The sequence below is a fragment of the Hippocampus bargibanti genome, linkage group LG14 (assembly GCF_051943395.1).
Source record: "Hippocampus bargibanti isolate YZ-2025 linkage group LG14, ASM5194339v1, whole genome shotgun sequence".
Classification (NCBI taxonomy): Eukaryota; Metazoa; Chordata; class Actinopteri; order Syngnathiformes; family Syngnathidae; genus Hippocampus; species Hippocampus bargibanti.
The window spans coordinates 321,977-340,016 of NC_142747.1; the positions used below are offsets into that span (position 1 = coordinate 321,977).

At 47.4% G+C, this 18,040-nt stretch overlaps 1 protein-coding gene across 2 annotated transcripts; it reads left to right on the forward strand.

Moving 5' to 3' along the window:
• Window positions 1-2,899: 2,899 nt before the first annotated feature.
• Window positions 2,900-7,812, forward strand: mmp23bb (matrix metallopeptidase 23bb). Of its 2 annotated transcripts, none has more exons than XM_089013820.1 (8): window positions 2,900-3,021; window positions 3,108-3,208; window positions 3,271-3,404; window positions 3,488-3,658; window positions 3,727-3,891; window positions 3,963-4,097; window positions 7,198-7,327; window positions 7,401-7,812. In XM_089013820.1, exons 1-8 carry the CDS (start codon window positions 2,920-2,922, stop codon window positions 7,576-7,578), a joined length of 1,116 nt encoding a protein of 371 aa, XP_088869946.1. In that variant the 5' UTR covers window positions 2,900-2,919; the 3' UTR covers window positions 7,579-7,812. The 2 variants fall into 2 exon arrangements, with proteins under 2 accessions (XP_088869946.1, XP_088869947.1); XM_089013821.1 differs by having other exon boundaries at window positions 3,108-3,202.
• Window positions 7,813-18,040: the final 10,228 nt, after the last annotated feature.

An 18,040-nucleotide genomic window follows, 5' to 3' on the forward strand; every position in this document is an offset into this window, starting at 1 on the left:
TATGCTTTCCTCTTCAGAACTATTTGAATCCTATTCATAACTGGATGAGTAACAAGAAAGCATCTTCTCCCAATCTGAAGCCATTGTTTTCATTTGTAGGAGACAAAAAAGTGGTGTCGGTTGTCCTTTAAAGGACATCCGGCACCATTTTTTTTGTTTTCCAACTGACATCAGAAAAACGTTTTATAGCATCGAAACTAGCCAAAACACGCACTATGATATTTTGAGTCAAATGAAAAACTTCAAGTGTCTCAAAACTCCTTCAAATTGACCTCAGAAAGTTTCAAAAGTCAAAGTCAGCTTGTTTGTGACGTCACCCCAAGACGTCTTGCATTGCTGGACAATCCAAACAATGGCTTCAGATTGGGAGAAGATGCTTTCTTGTTATGAATAGGATTCAAATAGTTCTGAAGAGGAAAGCATAAATGTTTGCAATCGATTCAAGGAGTCCCATATCAATTTGAGCCGTCAATGACAGCAATGTCTTCTTCTTCTTTTCCTTTGGGCTTTTCCCTACAAGGGGTCGCCACAGCAAATCAGTGTCCTCCATCTTTTGAGGTGGACAGCAATGTAACACCCAGAAAATGCACAAGATGGCGCCCGAGCTCCGTTGGAAATGGGCTGATTTGTGTTAGCGAATATCAAATAGTTGTCTTGGTGCAACACACAACCATTCACCATCGCATTATTTATGTGTTTTCCTTCTAATGTTGCCATCCAGACCAAACAAAGTACCCAAAATGCATTGTGTGTCGCTTTCTCGATCAGGGGCGTTCCTTCAGTGACGTGAGGACTCGTCACCAACTCAAAAACAAGACTTCCGGAATATTCAGCGCGAGTCTTAAAAGGGCAAATCTAGCAGCTCTATGCGGTGGAATCTTTGTCAAATGCGCTCAGTAGAAAAGTCAGTTGACGAATGATGGACGCAACTTGTCGGCAGGCGTCGCTTGTCCTTTCAAGTGTGTCATTACAGCTTTGAATGAAAAATTGTACTTGTCGTTTTTCAGAAACCCCTGCAATGCAAGGTACCGTGTGTTTGTCAACTGTCCGCAGGCGAGGGGTCGTCGGGTCAGGTCGGGTCGCTCGCTCGCTCCGGTGAGAAAAGTAGCAGATGGTCGGTCTCCGTGGCAACCGGATATGTGTGAAAATGTGGTGGGGAGGGAGGGCTCGTCTTCTTTTCCTTTGGCCTTTCAGCGTCCTCCATCTTGATCGGCATGTTTGTTTTGGCCAAGCTTTGACGCAAGCCTCTGGATTTATCCGGGCTTGGGACCGGCACAAGAAGACACTGACTTGTGTCCCCTCGTGGCTCCAGATGAAGACGCTCAGTCAAAGGTTCCCAAAGACAAAATGGTCATCGGCATAGCAACGTTCAAAACATTGCATTCAACATTTGGAATGGCTTTCAATTTGCCACCATTTTGACCGTTTGGTCGGAACGGAACTCGGTCGCCAGTCGGACGTTCCCTCCATATGAACTCATGCCCTGCCGTTGCCCGATTTATTGGGCAATTGAAGCCATGACGTTGAGCGCCGTTCCCCAATTTTTCTCGTTTTGGGGCCGATAAAGCGCCGGTCAGACCTCTGGCCATGTTTTTCCCTTCCACGAGGGGGCAGCATTTGCCTCTTTTCCATGCTAGCGCTTTGTTCCAGCTTCGGCTGTTGTTAAAGCGCTCCAGAAACCAATATGTGACGTATCGCTAACATCCGACTTACGACCAGATCGACTTACGACCGGGGTCGTGAAAAGTTTTTTGTCTGCCGCGTGGCCCATGGAGGGGCCCCTCCTGCAGACGATCGGCCATCTTCATCATCATCATAATCATACGTTTCATTGATCAGCGCCTTTCCAAAATCTCAAGGTCACTTCACAGTCACAGGATCAGTTTTTCTGTGGGTGAGCAGTGGCAGCCACATGCGCCAGTGTTCACTGAACCGGGAATAACTCAAAAAGATCAAGTTAGCTAGCTATCTAATAGATAACTAATAGCTCGCTAGCTAGTTAGACAGCTGATAGATAGCTAGCTAGGCAGCCAGCAACGGTGACCCCATTCAACCGGGAATAACTGATCAAGTTAGCTAGCTAATATGATGTCAACATTTAGCTTGTATAGTAGACATGCACATTCCACCATGACATCCCTGATCCACTGGTGAAAAGGACGCTTTGATCCTCTCTTTCATCTGGAACTGCTTTATGTAACAAAGAGGGTACAGCAAGTGCTGAAGAATGAACGACTCTGTGTCTTTGTCTTGTCATGTTATTTGCTATTTAGTTTTGTATTCAAGATGGCGCCGCGAGAGCGGCTGCCTTTCCTGCAGCTCCTCCTATTTTCATTTCTTCTTCTTTCTTTCCTTTCATCATTTTGCTGCTGTGAAATGACAATTCCTCCACTGTGAGACGAATAAAGTAGAGTGCCTCCATTTTTCTCCATTTTCTGATGATGAGACGAGTGCAGCGCGTTCTACTGGACACAAATTCGTCTAGATAATTGTGATGGTCAACTTATCGAAGTTTGGAGGCGTGCGTCGCAATGACCGCTGAAGACGCCGTCACGGTTTGCAAGGCGGCGATGCTGACGGCGGTGGATCCCAAAAAAGCAGGCTGGCAATTTGTCATTGACAAATTGGATTCAAATCAAGTCAGCGGGAACAAAATCGGGGGTGCCGCCATTTTGAATTTGGCCTTGAGCTCAAGAAAAGGGGTCTTCCCGAGTCCCTGGTCCTGATTTCCCCCTTGGAGTTGGACAAAAGCTCCCCAAACGATTGGCCAAAGTCTGCGCGGAGTGAAGGACAAAAGCCCTTTGCGGATTGGCCTTGAAGCCAAAGCGTTCAGTGAGGCCTCGCCTGAAGTGGCGCCGCCCCCCGCCCCGCCCCCTCCACGCCGCCTCCAAACTTTGCTCGCCCTCCTCTGGAGCGCAGATGAGCCCCGCGTGCTTCCAGGAGAGACTCGGCGTCCTTCGCCCCGCGCCCCGTTTGTGTGACGTCATGGAGATCCTGGCGGCGCTGATGGCGATTTCACAGGTCGAGCCCCGTCGACGTCTCCGCGCGGCCGGCGGGCAAGCGGCCGAGGATGACGCGGGGGGTGGCGGCGCGGGGCTCCGTTCCAGGTGTTTGGCGCCGGCGCGTCCTCGTCGCGCCACCGCGTCGGCAAGCGCGACGCCCTGGAGCCGCCCGGGCGCAAGTGGACGCACACCAACATCACGTACAGGTGACGTCGGCGCACCGACGGCAACCGACGCGCGCGCTCTGACGACGCCCGCCCGCCCGCAGGTTGGAGTCGTTCCCCGACACGCTGAGCGCCGACGCCACCCGGAAGGCTTTCTCCGAGGCCTTCTCCAAGTGGAGCGACGTGTCGCCGCTCAGCTTCACCGAAGTCCGCCGGCTCCGCGCCGACATCAGCATCGGTAGGCCGCCCCCGCCAGCCTGGTCGGCGGCGCGCGTTGACGCACGCCGACCCCCGTGACCTGCCCGCGTGCGCACGCGCCAGGCTTCTACGCCTCCAACCACTCGGACTGCGGGGCGTCGCGGCCGCTGCATCCGTGCTTCGACGGGGCCAACGGCGAGCTGGCCCACGCCTTCCCGCCGCCGCGCGGCGAGATCCACTTTGACAAGGACGAGCTGTGGATCGTCGGGAGGTCCCGGTTCAGCTGGAGACGAGGTAGGGTTCTTGCCGCCCGCCCGCCTTTGCCCGCCTTTGCCCGCCTTCTCCTCGGCCGGTGTGCGCAGGCGCCTGGCTGACCGACCTGGTCCAGGTGGCGGCCCACGAGATCGGCCACGCGCTGGGACTGCGCCACTCGGCCGACCCGCGCGCCCTCATGCACCCCAACGCCACCGGCGCGAGCCGGCGGGACGTCGGGCGCGACGACGTGGGCGCCATCCGGAGGCTCTACGGTCAGAGCGGGGCCGCGGCGACCTGGCGCCTCCGCGTGCGTCTTGTGACCGCCCGCGTGTGCGCGCTTCAGGCTGCGCGGACAAGAAGCGCGCGTGCCAGCGCCGGGCCTCCGCGGGCCCGTGCGAGCGTCGTGAGCGCCCGATGAGCGAGACGTGCCCGCGCCGCTGCCTCCTGTGCTCGGGCGAGCTTTCGGGTGAGCTTTCGGGTGAGCGGCGCCAAGCATTGTGGCCGAAGCGGACGTGGAATGTTTGTCGAACGGGAAAGTGGCGGGAGCCAATCAAAAGGCAGATTGATTTTGTAGGGATGTGACAACATTTGTCAAGAATAATTCAGCGCACTGCATTAAAGTGCATTTAAATAGCTTTCAAATGATGCATAGATTATTGCTCAATGACAAATAATAAGGAAAAAAAATCATGGCAGTTTTAATGTTGGAAATACGTATGGGGGAATTTCTGCCACGCTGAAAACAATGAAAAGCTGTGAGCCAGTTCGGGAGCCTCTTCAGTCTAAAATATGCTAACTCTCTTCATTTTTTCCTGCAAATCGTAACAAGTAAGGTACCACTGGAAAGCTTTTGAAATTCTAAACAAGAACAGAAAAGATTCCAAATCTAAATGAGCAAATATCAACAATCAATTGCAGGCAGATTTTCGTCAGAAATCAAAAATGGCCGTCACTGAATACTAGAGGAAAGAAAATTGAGAGCTTGAGAAATATATATTATATTTCGCTATCTATTTATCGATCGAGCTATCAATGTATCTAGCTATGGATCGCTATATATATGTAGCAATCTAGCTATGGATCGCTATGTAGCGATCTAGCTATGGATTGCTATCTATCTCGCTATTTATCTATCTATGTAGCTTTTTATGTATGTATCTATATCTAGCTATTTATTTATCAATCTATCTAGCTATCTCACTATCTATCCATTTTGCGATCTATTTATCTGTCTAGCTATTTATCGAGCTATCTATCTCGCTATCTCGCTGTTCATCTTTCTATTTAGCTAGCTTTTTATCTATCTATCTATCTATCTATCTATCTATCTATCTATCTATCTATCTATCTATCTATCTATCTATCTATCTATCTATCTATCTATCTATCTATCTATCTATCTATCTATCTATCTATCTATCTATCTATCTATCTATCTATCTATCTAGCTAGCTATCTATCTATCTATCTATCTATCTATCTATCTATCTATCTAGCTAGCTAGCTAGCTATCTATCTATCTAGCTATCTATCTATCTATCAAGCTATCTACAGTGGGGCCTTGGCTTATGAACTTAATTGGTTCCCACACAGAGTGTGTAAGGCGAAAAGTGTGTATCCCAAAAATTAATTTCCCATAGGAAACCATTAAAATGAGAATAATCCATTCCCAGGTCTCCATAAAATATACTTTTCAACTAAATAAGCCTTAAAACTACACACACCATACCTTATTCTATGTATAATAAATATGCTATTGTATTGTAATGAAAGAAATACACTGCATTGTATCATAAAGTCAATTTATTGACATTTGTGATGGTCGTTGATGGCTCTTAATTGACACTTGTTGCATTCTGACTTGTAAGGTCTTACGAAAGAAACTGAGGCATCACATTATCATTCATCATGTTGATGGTTGTCATAGCCAGTCTTTTCTGGATGGAACTGTTCAATCAAAGCCTGCACATGACCAATTCTTCCATGCTGCTTTCAAGGATCGAAGGGTGACATCATGCCAAGCCTTTTCTAGCAGCGGAACGCAATGCTACTGCCACGTTGCGAGCGTGACAGGGATAGCTGACTCGTTGGAACGTTAATAAAAGGGGTTGGATCCCTGAGTAGGCGGTGATGGCAGAGATTTTATTACAACAAAAGGCGCCAGTCCGATGATTCCACGGACCCGAAATGACGCGACAAAAGAAGGCGGACGGGGGCGATCCGTCCAGCCTATCAAGCTAGGCCAAATAAAATGGCACGCGGGGTTGAAAAAAACTCGCGATCCCGGAAAGCAACAAACTTACACGATCGCGGCTAACAACCACCTCGGGCGAAGCAAACTCTTTTGCTGGCAAGTCCGAGACACTGGCGAGGCGCGAGGCGTCGTAATCATGTCACTGGTGAGGTGACAGCGACTCGTTGAAATGTCCCAGTATCGGTTATCAAGGGATTGACAGCAGCTGGCGGAGGTCGGGAGCGGCGACCCCGCCCTAGCTGTCAACTCGCACGTGACAAGTTCCGTGTCATTAGTCACGTGAAAGCATCGAGTAAATAACGGCTTTGTGGTGGACTTAATATATCGGTACCGGGCTCTTTATTTGTAGAATGGTCGTAGAAAGTTACTCTCAGGGAAGTGACACACAGCGTGGGAAATGTGTCAGGCTGAGATTCACATGAAAGCCGCGGTGCGCACCTGTGATGCCACAAACGCACACCTCGTTCGTGTTTCTCAATGATCTCCTTCTTCTCCTCCACTGTAATTTTGTTTCGTGTCTTCTTCGGCTGAACATGAGCCTGTGGTGGGGTCTTTTTCGCTCCCATAACAGCAAAAGTATTGTTGAAGACGATCGACGTGTGCACTCATAGAAAGGGGGTGTGGAAAGGTAGGCCGGCCGGGGAGGTGTTCGGTCGTGTGCTTTGGTGTTCTTCCGCTGAAGATTACTCCGCCAACTGTGGTGGGGGGTGTGTATCGCGAAAAGTACTGCTTAATCCAAGGTTTAATTTTCAAAAATTTAACGTTCGTAAACCGAAGACTTCGTAAGGCAAGGTGTTCGTAAACCGAGGCCCCACTGTATTTATATATCTAGCTAGCTAGCTAGCTATTTATATATCTATCTAGCTATCTATTTATCTAGCTTGCTAGCTATCAATTTATCCATTTAGCTAGCTATTTATTTTTCCCATACATTTTTTTCATTTGTCATTTCATGAGGGCATTCATTATGAGTTATATATTAGCTAAAAATATAAATTATACTCATATATATTATAGATATTAGTTATATATTAGCTTTGTATTTATTTGAGTTATTCCGGGTTGAATGAACGCTGGCGCATGTGGCTGCCGCTGCTCACCCACAGAAAAACTTTTGCTGTGACTAAAGTGACCTTGAGAGTTTTGAAAGGCGATTCGAAATAAAATGGATTATTATGATTATTATGATTATTATGATTATTATGATTATTATCCCATCCCTCTTCAATTGCTGCTGTGGACTGCAAATTTCCCCAATGCGGGACGAATAAAGGTATTCTGATTATTATGATTATTATTATTGTCGCCACCTCCGCCTCTGCAGAGCCCCCTGAGGTCGTGGCCACGCCGACGCCGCCCGCCGGCGTCAGGGTGAAGGTGGTCCCGCACGGGCAGCTGGTGGCCTTCCGCTGTCGCCCCAAGAACCCCAACGCCAGACGGGCGCCCCGAGTCAGGTCAGCCGACCGGGACGGCGGTCCGGCCTGAATCTCGGTGGCGCCGACCGGACCCGTCCACTTGTGTCCGCAGCTGGTACAAAGACGGCGAGCGCATCGCGGCGTCCGTCCCGGGACACGTGGCCCTGAGAGGTCGTGACCTGCGCATCGTGGCCAACCGCTACAACGAGGGTGTCTACACTTGCCGCCTCGGTGGACGCGGCCCCGCCGCCGACTCCTGGAGCGTCCGCCTCCGGAATCCAGATGGCTGAGGCCACCCTGGACGAGGGCCTGGAGTACGGGGACAAAGACGAGGAGGACCACAACGCCAACCATTTTTTTGTGTAGGTGAGCAGTGGCAGCCACACACGCCACCCGGAATAACTCAAGTAGATAGAAAGCTATCTAGATAGCAATTAGCTAGCTATCTAGCTAGCTAATAGATAGCTATAAAGTTTATAGATAGCTAGCTAGGTAGCTAATAGATAACAAGTTATAATAATAATAATAATTCATTTCACCATATAGCTATCCAGCTACCTAGCTGGCTAGCTATCTAGCTGGCTTCCTAGCTGGCTATCTATTAGCTACATCTATTGCTGTATATTAGCTACCTAGCTTGCTATCTATTAGCTATATAGCTATCTATTAGCTCGCTCGCGTTCTATCTATTTGAGTTACTTGCGGGTTGAGTGAACGCTGGTGCGTGCGGCTGCCGCTGCTCACGCACAGAAAAACTGTGACTGTGTAGTGACCTTGAGAGTTTTGAAAGCTATCTATTAGCTATCTGGCTGGTTAACTAGCTATCTAGTCAGTTAGCTATTCACTCTCTAGCTGGCTGTCTATCTCGCTAGGTATCCGTCGGCTATCGATTGGCTAGCTCTCTAGCTTTCCAACATTCTTTTCATACAGACAGTGTTTTTTAGGTGTTCAATTACCTTCCATGTTTCGGCGTATACGTCCACCTTTGTCAGAGTGACAACAACATCCTTGACACTCTGACGAAGGCGGAAGTAGACGCCAAATTATGGAAGGTAATTGAACACCTACAATACACTGTCTGTAAGAAAAGAATCGGTTCATTAAATATTAAGTAGACAGGATGAACTTAACACAATAATAGCTTTCTATCTATTTGAGTTACTTCCGGGTTGAGTGAACGCTGATGCTTGTGGCTGCCACTGCTCTGTCACCCACAGAAAAAAAATATCATGTGACTGTAAAGTGACCTGGACAGATTTGAAAGGTGCTTAGAAATGAAATGGATTATGATTATTATTATTATTATCTTAACTTTCATGCGGTTAGCATGGAGGCTACGCTAAGGGGGTGCCCTTTGCACTTGACCCTTGGCGAGCTCCTGTCGGACGGTCAACGTCTTCTGTTGTCTTGGCGGGCAGGCGGCAAACTTTGGGTTGCCGTGGAAACCGAGCCTGAGAAACTTTCATTAGCAAGAAGCGACAAGTGAAGTCCACGCAAAGATCAACGCCGCCCGTCAATAATAATTGTCCAGTCGATGGCGGGTGGATGTTGCCGTGGTGACGCGTCGGTGGCTTTCTCTTTGTACCCCCCCCCCCCCACCTTCCTTCACTCCTCGTTTTAAATTGAACAAAGGTCACAAAGGCAAGAGTGGAACCAGAGTGGGGGGGGGGGGGGGGGGCAGGGGGCTTCCAGGTTACCTTCTCCAGCCCCCCATCCCTCCAAAATAAAAGTCAAATAACTTTTTTTCACTCTCATTCTTCCGCCCCCGAGTGGCGTCGATTGGGTGCGATGTCCATCCTGTTCGCTAAGAGGCGCTGTGGCCCACAAAATGTTGCCCGTGAAGAAGAGGGATTTGAATGTGAACTAGTGAGCCAAAAGACGGCTCTTTTCAGAGAGCCCCTCTTTTGGATCGGCTCACTAAAAAGATCTGGTTCTTTTGGCTACCAAATGGCAAGTTTTTAAATCCATCCATCCATTTTCCGTTCCGCTTATTCCTCATTAGGGTCGCGGGGGTTGCCGGAGCCTATCTCAGCTGTCTTCGGGCACAGGGCGGGGGACACCCTGAATTGGTTGCCAGCCAATCGCAGGGCACACAAAGACAAACAACCAATCACTCTCACACTCACACCTTGGGACAATTTGGAGTGGTCAATCTGCCTGCCATGCACGTTTTTGCCCCTCCCTCCCTTCCTGGCTCTCCGGACTCACGCACCTGTTCCCCGTTTCCTTAATTGTGCCTTCTGGCTATAAAAGCCACCCTTACCGGTCTGTTGTTGTCGGTGTATTCCAGGAAGTTCCCTGTCACCCAAGTGTGTTCTGTCAGTCATTGCTCTTCTACCTTGCCTGACTTTCTGGGTTTTTTTTTTTGCCACACGTGTCTGAGTAAAGACTCTTTTTGGAATCACTGTCTCCACCGTGTATTTTGGATCCGACCTTAACCACCTTCCGTCGTCCCTCGAGTCCTGTCGCCACTCCTCAAGCGGACGTGACACTGTCTACCCTAACCTCTACCCCCGCTGCGTGCGTCTGTAATTCTTCCCTCCCTCCTCTACCACGGATATCGACCAATCACGTGCGGCTTTAATCGAAGACTGGGGGCGTGGAATAGAGGACAAAAAAAGAGTTGGCTCCCATTTCCGGCTCCTTGTTAGGAGCCGGCTCTCTTAATTCACTTTGGATATCCAGCCGGCTCTAAGAAGCGGTTCGTTCGCGAAGGACACGTCACTACACGCCTTCGACAAGAGTGGCAACATTTGGAATATCGCTGCTCAAGAAAATGTGGGGGGTGCATTGATTGACTCACCCTCAAAATGGCTGAGACGCAACTATGCAAGTGAGCAAAGCTATTTATTTTGTGTTCTTATTTATGTTCAAAAAGCTGGCGGTGAGCCCCTCCGCGGAAATGTGTTTCTTCACATTCACCTCAAGAGACTTGATTAAGGCCACAGTTTTTGTTTTCTTCCAATAGACGCCATGCACATTTGCTTCCCCTGAAGCAAATGTCTCAGTCTTGTTTGAATTCTTGTTGTTGTTGTTTTTTTTTTAATTGGTGATGGTGGACGCTCATCTTTTTGGATGACATCTGACTTGAGACATGTATCGACAGCTTGATTGACATATAACACGATACGTCCCGATTTATATAATAATAATCATACACTTTATTTCTAGCGCCTTTCAAGGCTCTCAAGGACACTTTACAGTCACAGACAAGCTTAGATACAATAATAAGAATTATATAGCGCTTCCACAACGGCTGGAGCTGTAACAAAAAGCGCTTCAAATAATAGTCAACACAAAACAAAATCATAAACACAACAAGTGTTTTGTTATTTAAAGGACAACAGACACCATTTTTTTGTTTCCTAACTGACATCAGAAAAACGTTTTATAGCATCTAAAATAGCCAAAACAGGCTGATATTTTTAGTCAAATGCAAAACACCAATAAAAAAATGACTTAAAGTGTCCAAAATCTGCAAAAAAAATGAACCCGGAAGTGGCCAGTATCAGAAGGTCCCGCCCCCTTATTTGTGGTGTCACCCCAAGACGTCTTGCATTGCTGGAGAATCAAAACAATGGCTTCAGATTGGGAGAAGATGCTTTCTTGTTACTCATCCAGTTATGAAGATGATTCAAATAGTTCTGAAGAGGAAAGCATACATGTTTGCCATCGATTAAAGAACTGATTCCATGCCATTTTGAGGCAATAAGGGGTGGGGGGGAATGTAACACTAAAAAAGAGGCAGAAAATGGCGACAAAGCTCCGTGTAAGGAATTCATCAGCCCGTTTCCACAGGCTGATTAATTCCTTACACGGAGCTTTGTCGCCCTCTTCTGCCTCGTTTTGGTGCAAAATGCATTAACTTGATGGAAGGACTTCTACAAGGTGTCCTTTTTTGGTCAGGGGCGTTCCTTCAGTGACGTAGGGTGAGGACTCGTCACCAACTCCAAAACAAGACTTCCGGAATATTCAGCGCGAGTCTTAAAACGTAAAATATAGCTATGTGTGGTGGAATCTTTGTCAAATACGCTGAGTAGAAGTCATTTGAAGCCATTTTACAAATTATGGACACAACTTGTCCGGAGACGTCGGTTGTCCTTTAAGTGTGCCACCACACACACACACACACACACACACACACACACACACACACACACACACACACACACATTCCTGTTTGACCTTTGTGAGGTCTGGCTAACTCCAGATAAGGCGTGAGATGCCTTTAGAATGAAAAACTTGTGATGACCGACCAAAAAATCCTCACTTATAAAAATGTCCTCACTACGTATGGTATAAAATCATAGTGGTCCTCACAAAAATAGTCATACAAACTCACACGGACACAGAGTACAGTAAACCACATTCACCGCAAGCCCGTATTGTACTCTGCTGGCCCTAACTGACAGCGGCTGAGTTCGTTAAGCTGTCAGCGCATTGCAACACGCTCACCACACGTGCACGCTCGCACATCCACGCACAACCGTTCTAATCGTTAACTGCTGGCGTGATCAATGTGAGGACATCATTGCCGTTAAAGCCACTCACTTATCAACGTGGTCACCCTAATAATCATCATCATCATCATCATAATAATACATTTCTAAGCGCCTTTCAAAACTCTCAAAGTCACAGGATCAGTTTTTCTGGGGGTGGGAAGCGGCAGCCACATACACGCGCCAGCGTTCACTCAACCCAAAATAACTCAAATAAATAGAAAGTTAGCTGGCTAGCTAATCAATAACTAATAGCTAGCTAGATAGCTTATAGATAGCAAATAGCATATAGATAGCAAGTTTATAGCCAGCTTGGTAGCAAGCGAGCTAGCTAATAGCTATAAAATAATAATAATAATAATACATTTCATTTGTAAGCGCCTTTCAAAACTCTCAAGGTCACTTTACAGTCACAGGATCAGTTTTCCAGTGGGTGAGCAGCGGCAGCCACATGCGCTAGTGTTCACTCAACCCGGAATAACTCGAATAGATAGAAAGTTAGCTGGCTACCCAATTGATAACTAATACCTCGCTAGATAGCTAGCTAGGTAGCTTATAGATAGCAGATATATAGCTAGCCCGGTAGCCAGCTAGCTAGCTAATAGATAGCGAATAGAATGACTTTAGAGAAAGAAAGAAGTTTCTCAAAGTGAGAGTTTTAAGTCGAGGAAGGTTTGAGACGTCACATCCAATTTTTGGAACACATGACCTTTTGCCCTCAAATGTATACGATTCCTAACGAATGAATAAACATGGGCACCAATATTTAAATCTTTCACCGTTTGGTCTTGTGTGTCCCTTGGTCGTCCTGAGAAACTGAGAACGGATTCAAACTGAAATGTCCCCCAAAAAAGTGCAAATCTACTGAAAAGCATTGCGAGGAAAATGTCAACAAAACGTGCCAATGTCATCCTGTTCCCATTTCAGCAATGAAGAAGTCGAATCACGCAAAAACATGGAGGTCCCTTGCCAGCCGAGCGAGACGCCGAGCGACCTCCATGTCGGATTTGGATTTTTGACCCCCAAACAATTTAAGCAATATCAGTCAAAAGAAAAACCCACCCAAAATGTGAATATCTATTTGCGATATGTTAGAATCTATTAGTGGTCTAGCTGGCTAGCTAGCTATCTATTAGCTAGCTATCAGGCTACCTACCTCACTGTCTATTTTTCTATATCTTCTTTTCCTTTGGGCTTTTCCTTTCAAGCGAATGAGTGTCCTCCATCTTTAGACGTTTGATCCGCATGAACCCTCTGTATTTATCCGGGCTTGGGACCGGCACAAGAAGTCACTGGCTAATGTCCCCTTGTGGCTACAGAACAAGATCTATTTTTCTATACACAGGTATCTATTAGCTATCTAGCTGGCTGGCTATCTATCTAGCTAGCTATCTATTAGCTAGCTAACAAGCTGTTGCTATATGTATCTATTAGCTATCTATTAGCTAGCTTTTAGTGGTCCAGCTGGCTGGCTGGCTAACTAGCTATTAGCTATCTATTAGCTAGCTATCAAGCTAACTACCGAGCTATCTATTTGCTATGTTAGTATCTATTAGCTATCTATTAGTGGTCTAGCTGGCTGGCGAGCTATCAAGCTAGCTATCTATTAGCTAGCTTTCTATCTATTTGAGTTACTTCTGGGTTGAGTGAACGCCGGCGAGTGTGGCTGCCGCTGCTCACCCACAGAGAAACTGATCCAGCGACTGTAAAGTGACCTTGAGAGTTTTGAAAGGCACTTCTAAATGAAATGTATTATTGTTATGAAGGTGGCGGATTTCTTCCACGATGGCTCTGTTGGCAACTTGCAAGGTGTCGAACCGCCGCGCAGAGGCCACTTCCTGTACAGGAAGTTGGAAGTTGACTTGGCTGCCGTTGGCGTCCTCCAAGGGAGAAGTCAAAGCCAGGAGGGGAACTGCATCCCCGCCCCTTTTTCACCCTTCATTTCCTGTTTCGGCTTGTGTTGGCGGAAAGCGCCATTTTGATTGGATGATCTTGATTTAGGTGCCGTTGATGTTGAAACAGGCAAACGCCCCCTTTTGAATAAGCGGACGAGTCAAAACAAATCAGGTTGATTCGCCTTTGTGGAGAGAAAAGCTTTTCATTTGATAGATTGTAATTTGCAATGAAACAATCCCATCCATCACTCACATTTCATCACTTTGCTGCTGTGAAATGTAAATTTCTCCACTGCGAGACTAATAAAGGCAAATCCAATCCAATCCCATCCATGAAACAGTTGAATGTCAATGGCACTATGACAAGCCCCATGCTAACGTTAACATCAATATACTTCTGTGAGAGGCAGCAGAAAGCAAGCGTGCAAGCTAATGAGCCGTGTGCAGGCTAGCTAGCAGTAACCTTGTGTATGTACTCGGCAAGTTGACTTTTATTGCGATAGTTTGGCTGGATTTTTACCAATAATAAGGAACAGAAAACCATTCATATTAATCAGAATCATCTTTATTGCCAAGTATGTAGAACACACAAGGAATTTGTTTCCGGTAGAACACGCTGCACTAGTATCGTTGTCAAAAAAACTGCTAAGTGGCACTATACAGTTCCATTTTGGCAACTGTTGAAAGAGTTCAAAGAGTTAATGGCTTGGGGGAAGAAGCTGTTTAAATGTCTGCTGGATTTGGTGCGCATGGATCGGTAGCGCCTGCCTGAGGGGAGTAGCTGGAAAAGGTGGTGGGCAGGGTGCGGAGGGTCCAGTAGGATTTTCCGCGCCCTAGTTTGGATTCTTGCAGTGTGCGAGTCCTCGAGAGTGGCTAGGGCGCTGACAATGATTTTTTTCCGCCGTCCTAACTGTCCGTTGAAGTCGGATTTTGTCCATTTTTGTTGCGGCCCCGAACCAAACGGTGATGGAAGAACACAGGATGGATTGGATGACAGCTGTGTAGAAATGTCGCAGCACCTCCTGTGGCAGGCCATGCTTCTTTAGCAGCCTCAGGAAGTACATTCTCTGTTGGGCCTTTTTCAGAATAGAGTTGGTGTTGACCTCCCACTTCATGTCCTGGGAGACTGTGATTCCCAGGAACTGGAAGGTCTCAACGGTTGACACCAGGCAGTTGGATAGTGTGAGGGGTAGCTGTGGTGATGGATGTTTCCTGAAGTCCACCATCATCTCAACAGTCTTGAGCGTGTTCAGCTCCAGGTTGTGACGGCTGCACCAGAGCTCCAGCTGCTCCACTTGTTGTCGGTACGCAGACTCGTCGCCGTCTTTGATGAGACCGATGACCACGATATCTGGTTGGTTGGCCATTACCATATTGTCAGTCTGTATCTGGAAGTCCCACAGGATCTTTGCTCGGTCATTCTCTACTACCTTGGGAGGTGTTTCCCATTTTGACCTTGGGGTTTCCAGTCCATACTGCGCACAGATGTTTACACCCTGCAGTTACGTGTTGGATTGTCTCAGGTGCCTCTTTGCACAACCTACACCTTGGGTCCTGCCTGGTATGGTATATCTGTGCCTCTATGGCTCTGGTGTTCAAGGCCTGCTCTTGAGTAGTCAGGATGAGTGCCTCTGTGCTGTCCTTTAGGCCAGCCCTCTCTAGCCACTGATAGGACTTCTTTATATCAGCCACTTCTGTTATGGTTCGGTGGTGCATCCCGGGTAGGGGCTTTTCCTCCCACGATTGTCATCCTCTGTTCCCCATTGTCTGAGACATTCTCTGAGTACATCATCCGTTGGAGCCTTCTCTTTGATGTATTCATGGAGCTTGGATGTTTCATCCTGGACAGTGGCTCTCACACTCACTAATCGCCGGCCTCCTTCCTTACGGCTTGTGTACAGTCTCAGTGTGCTGGACTTGGGATGGAACCCTCCGTGCATGGTGAGGAGTTTTCAGGTCTTAACATCCGTGGTCTGAATCTCTTCCTTTGGCCACCTTATTATTCCTGCAGGGTATCTGATCACTGGCAGGGCAAAGCTGCTTATTGCCCGGGTCTTGTTCTTGCCATTGAGCTGGCTTCTGAGCCACTTTCCATGTTGCTAGTTCGATGTTGCCATTGGCCTGTGGTATACCGATGTACTTGTAGCTGTTTTCAATGTCTGCTATTGTTCCTTCAGGGAGTGAGACACCTTAAGTGTGGACCACCTTGCCCCTCTTAGTCACCATCCGACTACATTTCTCCAGCCCGAATGACATCCCGATGTCACTGCTGTAGATCCTGGTTGTGTGGATCAGGGAGTCTATGTCCCGTTTGCTCTTAGCATACAGCTTTATGTCATCCATGTAGAGGACGTGACTGATTGTAGCTCCATTTCTGAGGCGGTATCCATAGCCTGTCTTGGCGATTATCTGGCTAAGGGGGTTCAGTCCGATGCAGAACAGCAGTGGGGGAGAGTGCATCACCTTGGTATATGCCACATTTCATGGACACTTGTGTTAGTGGCTTGCCATTGGCTTCAAGTGTGGTTTTCCACATCCCCATCGAGTTTGCAATGAAGGCTCTCAGGGTCCTGTTCACCTTATACAACTCCAAGCATTCAGTGATCCATGTGTGTGGCATCGAGTCATATGCTTTCTTGTAATCAATCCAGGCTGTGCACAGGTTGGTATGTCGGGACTTGGAGTCTTGTGCGACTGTTCTGTCAACCAGCAGCTGATGTTTGGCACCTCTAGTATCTCTACCAATGCCTTTCTGTGCTTTGCTCATGTATTGATCCATGTGTCCACTTATCTTAGCCGCAATGATGCCTGACATGAGCTTCCATGTTGTGGAGAGACAGGTTATTGGCCGATAGTTGGAAGGAACTGCACCCTTTGAGGAATCCTTCATGATCAGGATTGTTCGCCCTTCGGTTAGCCATCCTGGGTGAGTCCCATCCATCAGCAACTGGTTCATTTGTGATGCTAGGCGCTCGTGGAGAGCTGTGAGTTTCTTTAGCCAGTAGGTGTGGACCATATCCGGGCCTGGTGCCGTCCAGTTTTTCATACCTGAGACTCTTCCTTGTATATCTGCCGTTGTGATGGTAACTGGGTTCTGTTCAGGGAGGTTGCTGTGCTCCTCTTTCAGAGTCACCAGCCATTGTGCATTGTGCCTTTCCAGTATCTTTCAGTTTCCAGCCTTGGAGGGTCTGCTCTGCTGTTAGAACCCTGCCACTGAGCGTACACTTTCGCAGGTTGTGTTGCGAACAGCCTGTTTATTCTTCTGGCCTCATTCTCTTTCGTGTACCTCTTTAGGCGACTGGACAAGGCCTGGAGCCTTTGTTTGGCAGTTTCGAGTGCTTCAGGTATGGTCATCTGCATGTACCTCTTGGGTATTGGCCTTTTATTCACACCTCTCTGGATCTCTGTCAATTGACTCACATCTTTCCGAGCCGCCTTGATCTTGGCCCCCAACCGTCTTTTCCATGGTGGGTAATGAATCTCGTAGCTGTCACGGTTGCGCTTGTAGCCAAGAATCTCTGAGATCGCTGATGCTGAAGCGTATATCAGCTCATTTGTTTCCATGATAGTTCCGGTCGGGATCGTCCTCAGTGGCAGTTTCCATGAGACTTTCAGGTGGTACTTCACGTAGCCGTTGTAATCGGTTTCTTGGTTGCCCAGTTTTCATTCTTGCCATGATCTTATCTCTCAGGTCAGTTGCTGCGTCACTCAGCATTTCATTCATTGGGGTTGGCCTCCCAATCTCTGGTCTAACCTCTTCCTCTGATGTGGCAGCCTGGGGCCCTTCACATTGGAATTTGTGTTGTACCTCATCAATCTCAAGTTGTGATAGCAATTGCCGTTTGTGGATATTCGAACACTGAGCTACTAGTTGTTTCGTGGTCAACCGTGATTGTCGGTTTCGAAGTAACCATTCAACCCGCATTCTCCGCATGTAACCCCTCTGACTAGGGTTGCTTGAGTAGTAGCATTCAGTATGCGTAGCCTTCCTAAATATTTCTGTTTTTAGCGCTCTGTCCTTTTTTATAATTACTTTACAATCCAAAAAGGCTAGTTGGTTCTCTTCAATGTCCTCACGAGTAAATTTAATGTTGATGTCTACAGAGTTGAGGTGATCTGTGAAGGATTGAATTTCTTGTTTTTTAATTATGACAAAAGTATCGTCCACATATCTAAACCACCCCTAGTGGCTAATCTGTACATGGAAGAGATGGAGAAACAGGCCCTCACATCTTTCCCGGGGAAATCCTAGACACTGGTTTAGATGAACAAATTCTAAAAAAAAGACTTTATCAACATCGCAGGGATAATACTAGTGGGCCTCAATCGGCAGTACATATGCACCTAAAAGCTAGCAA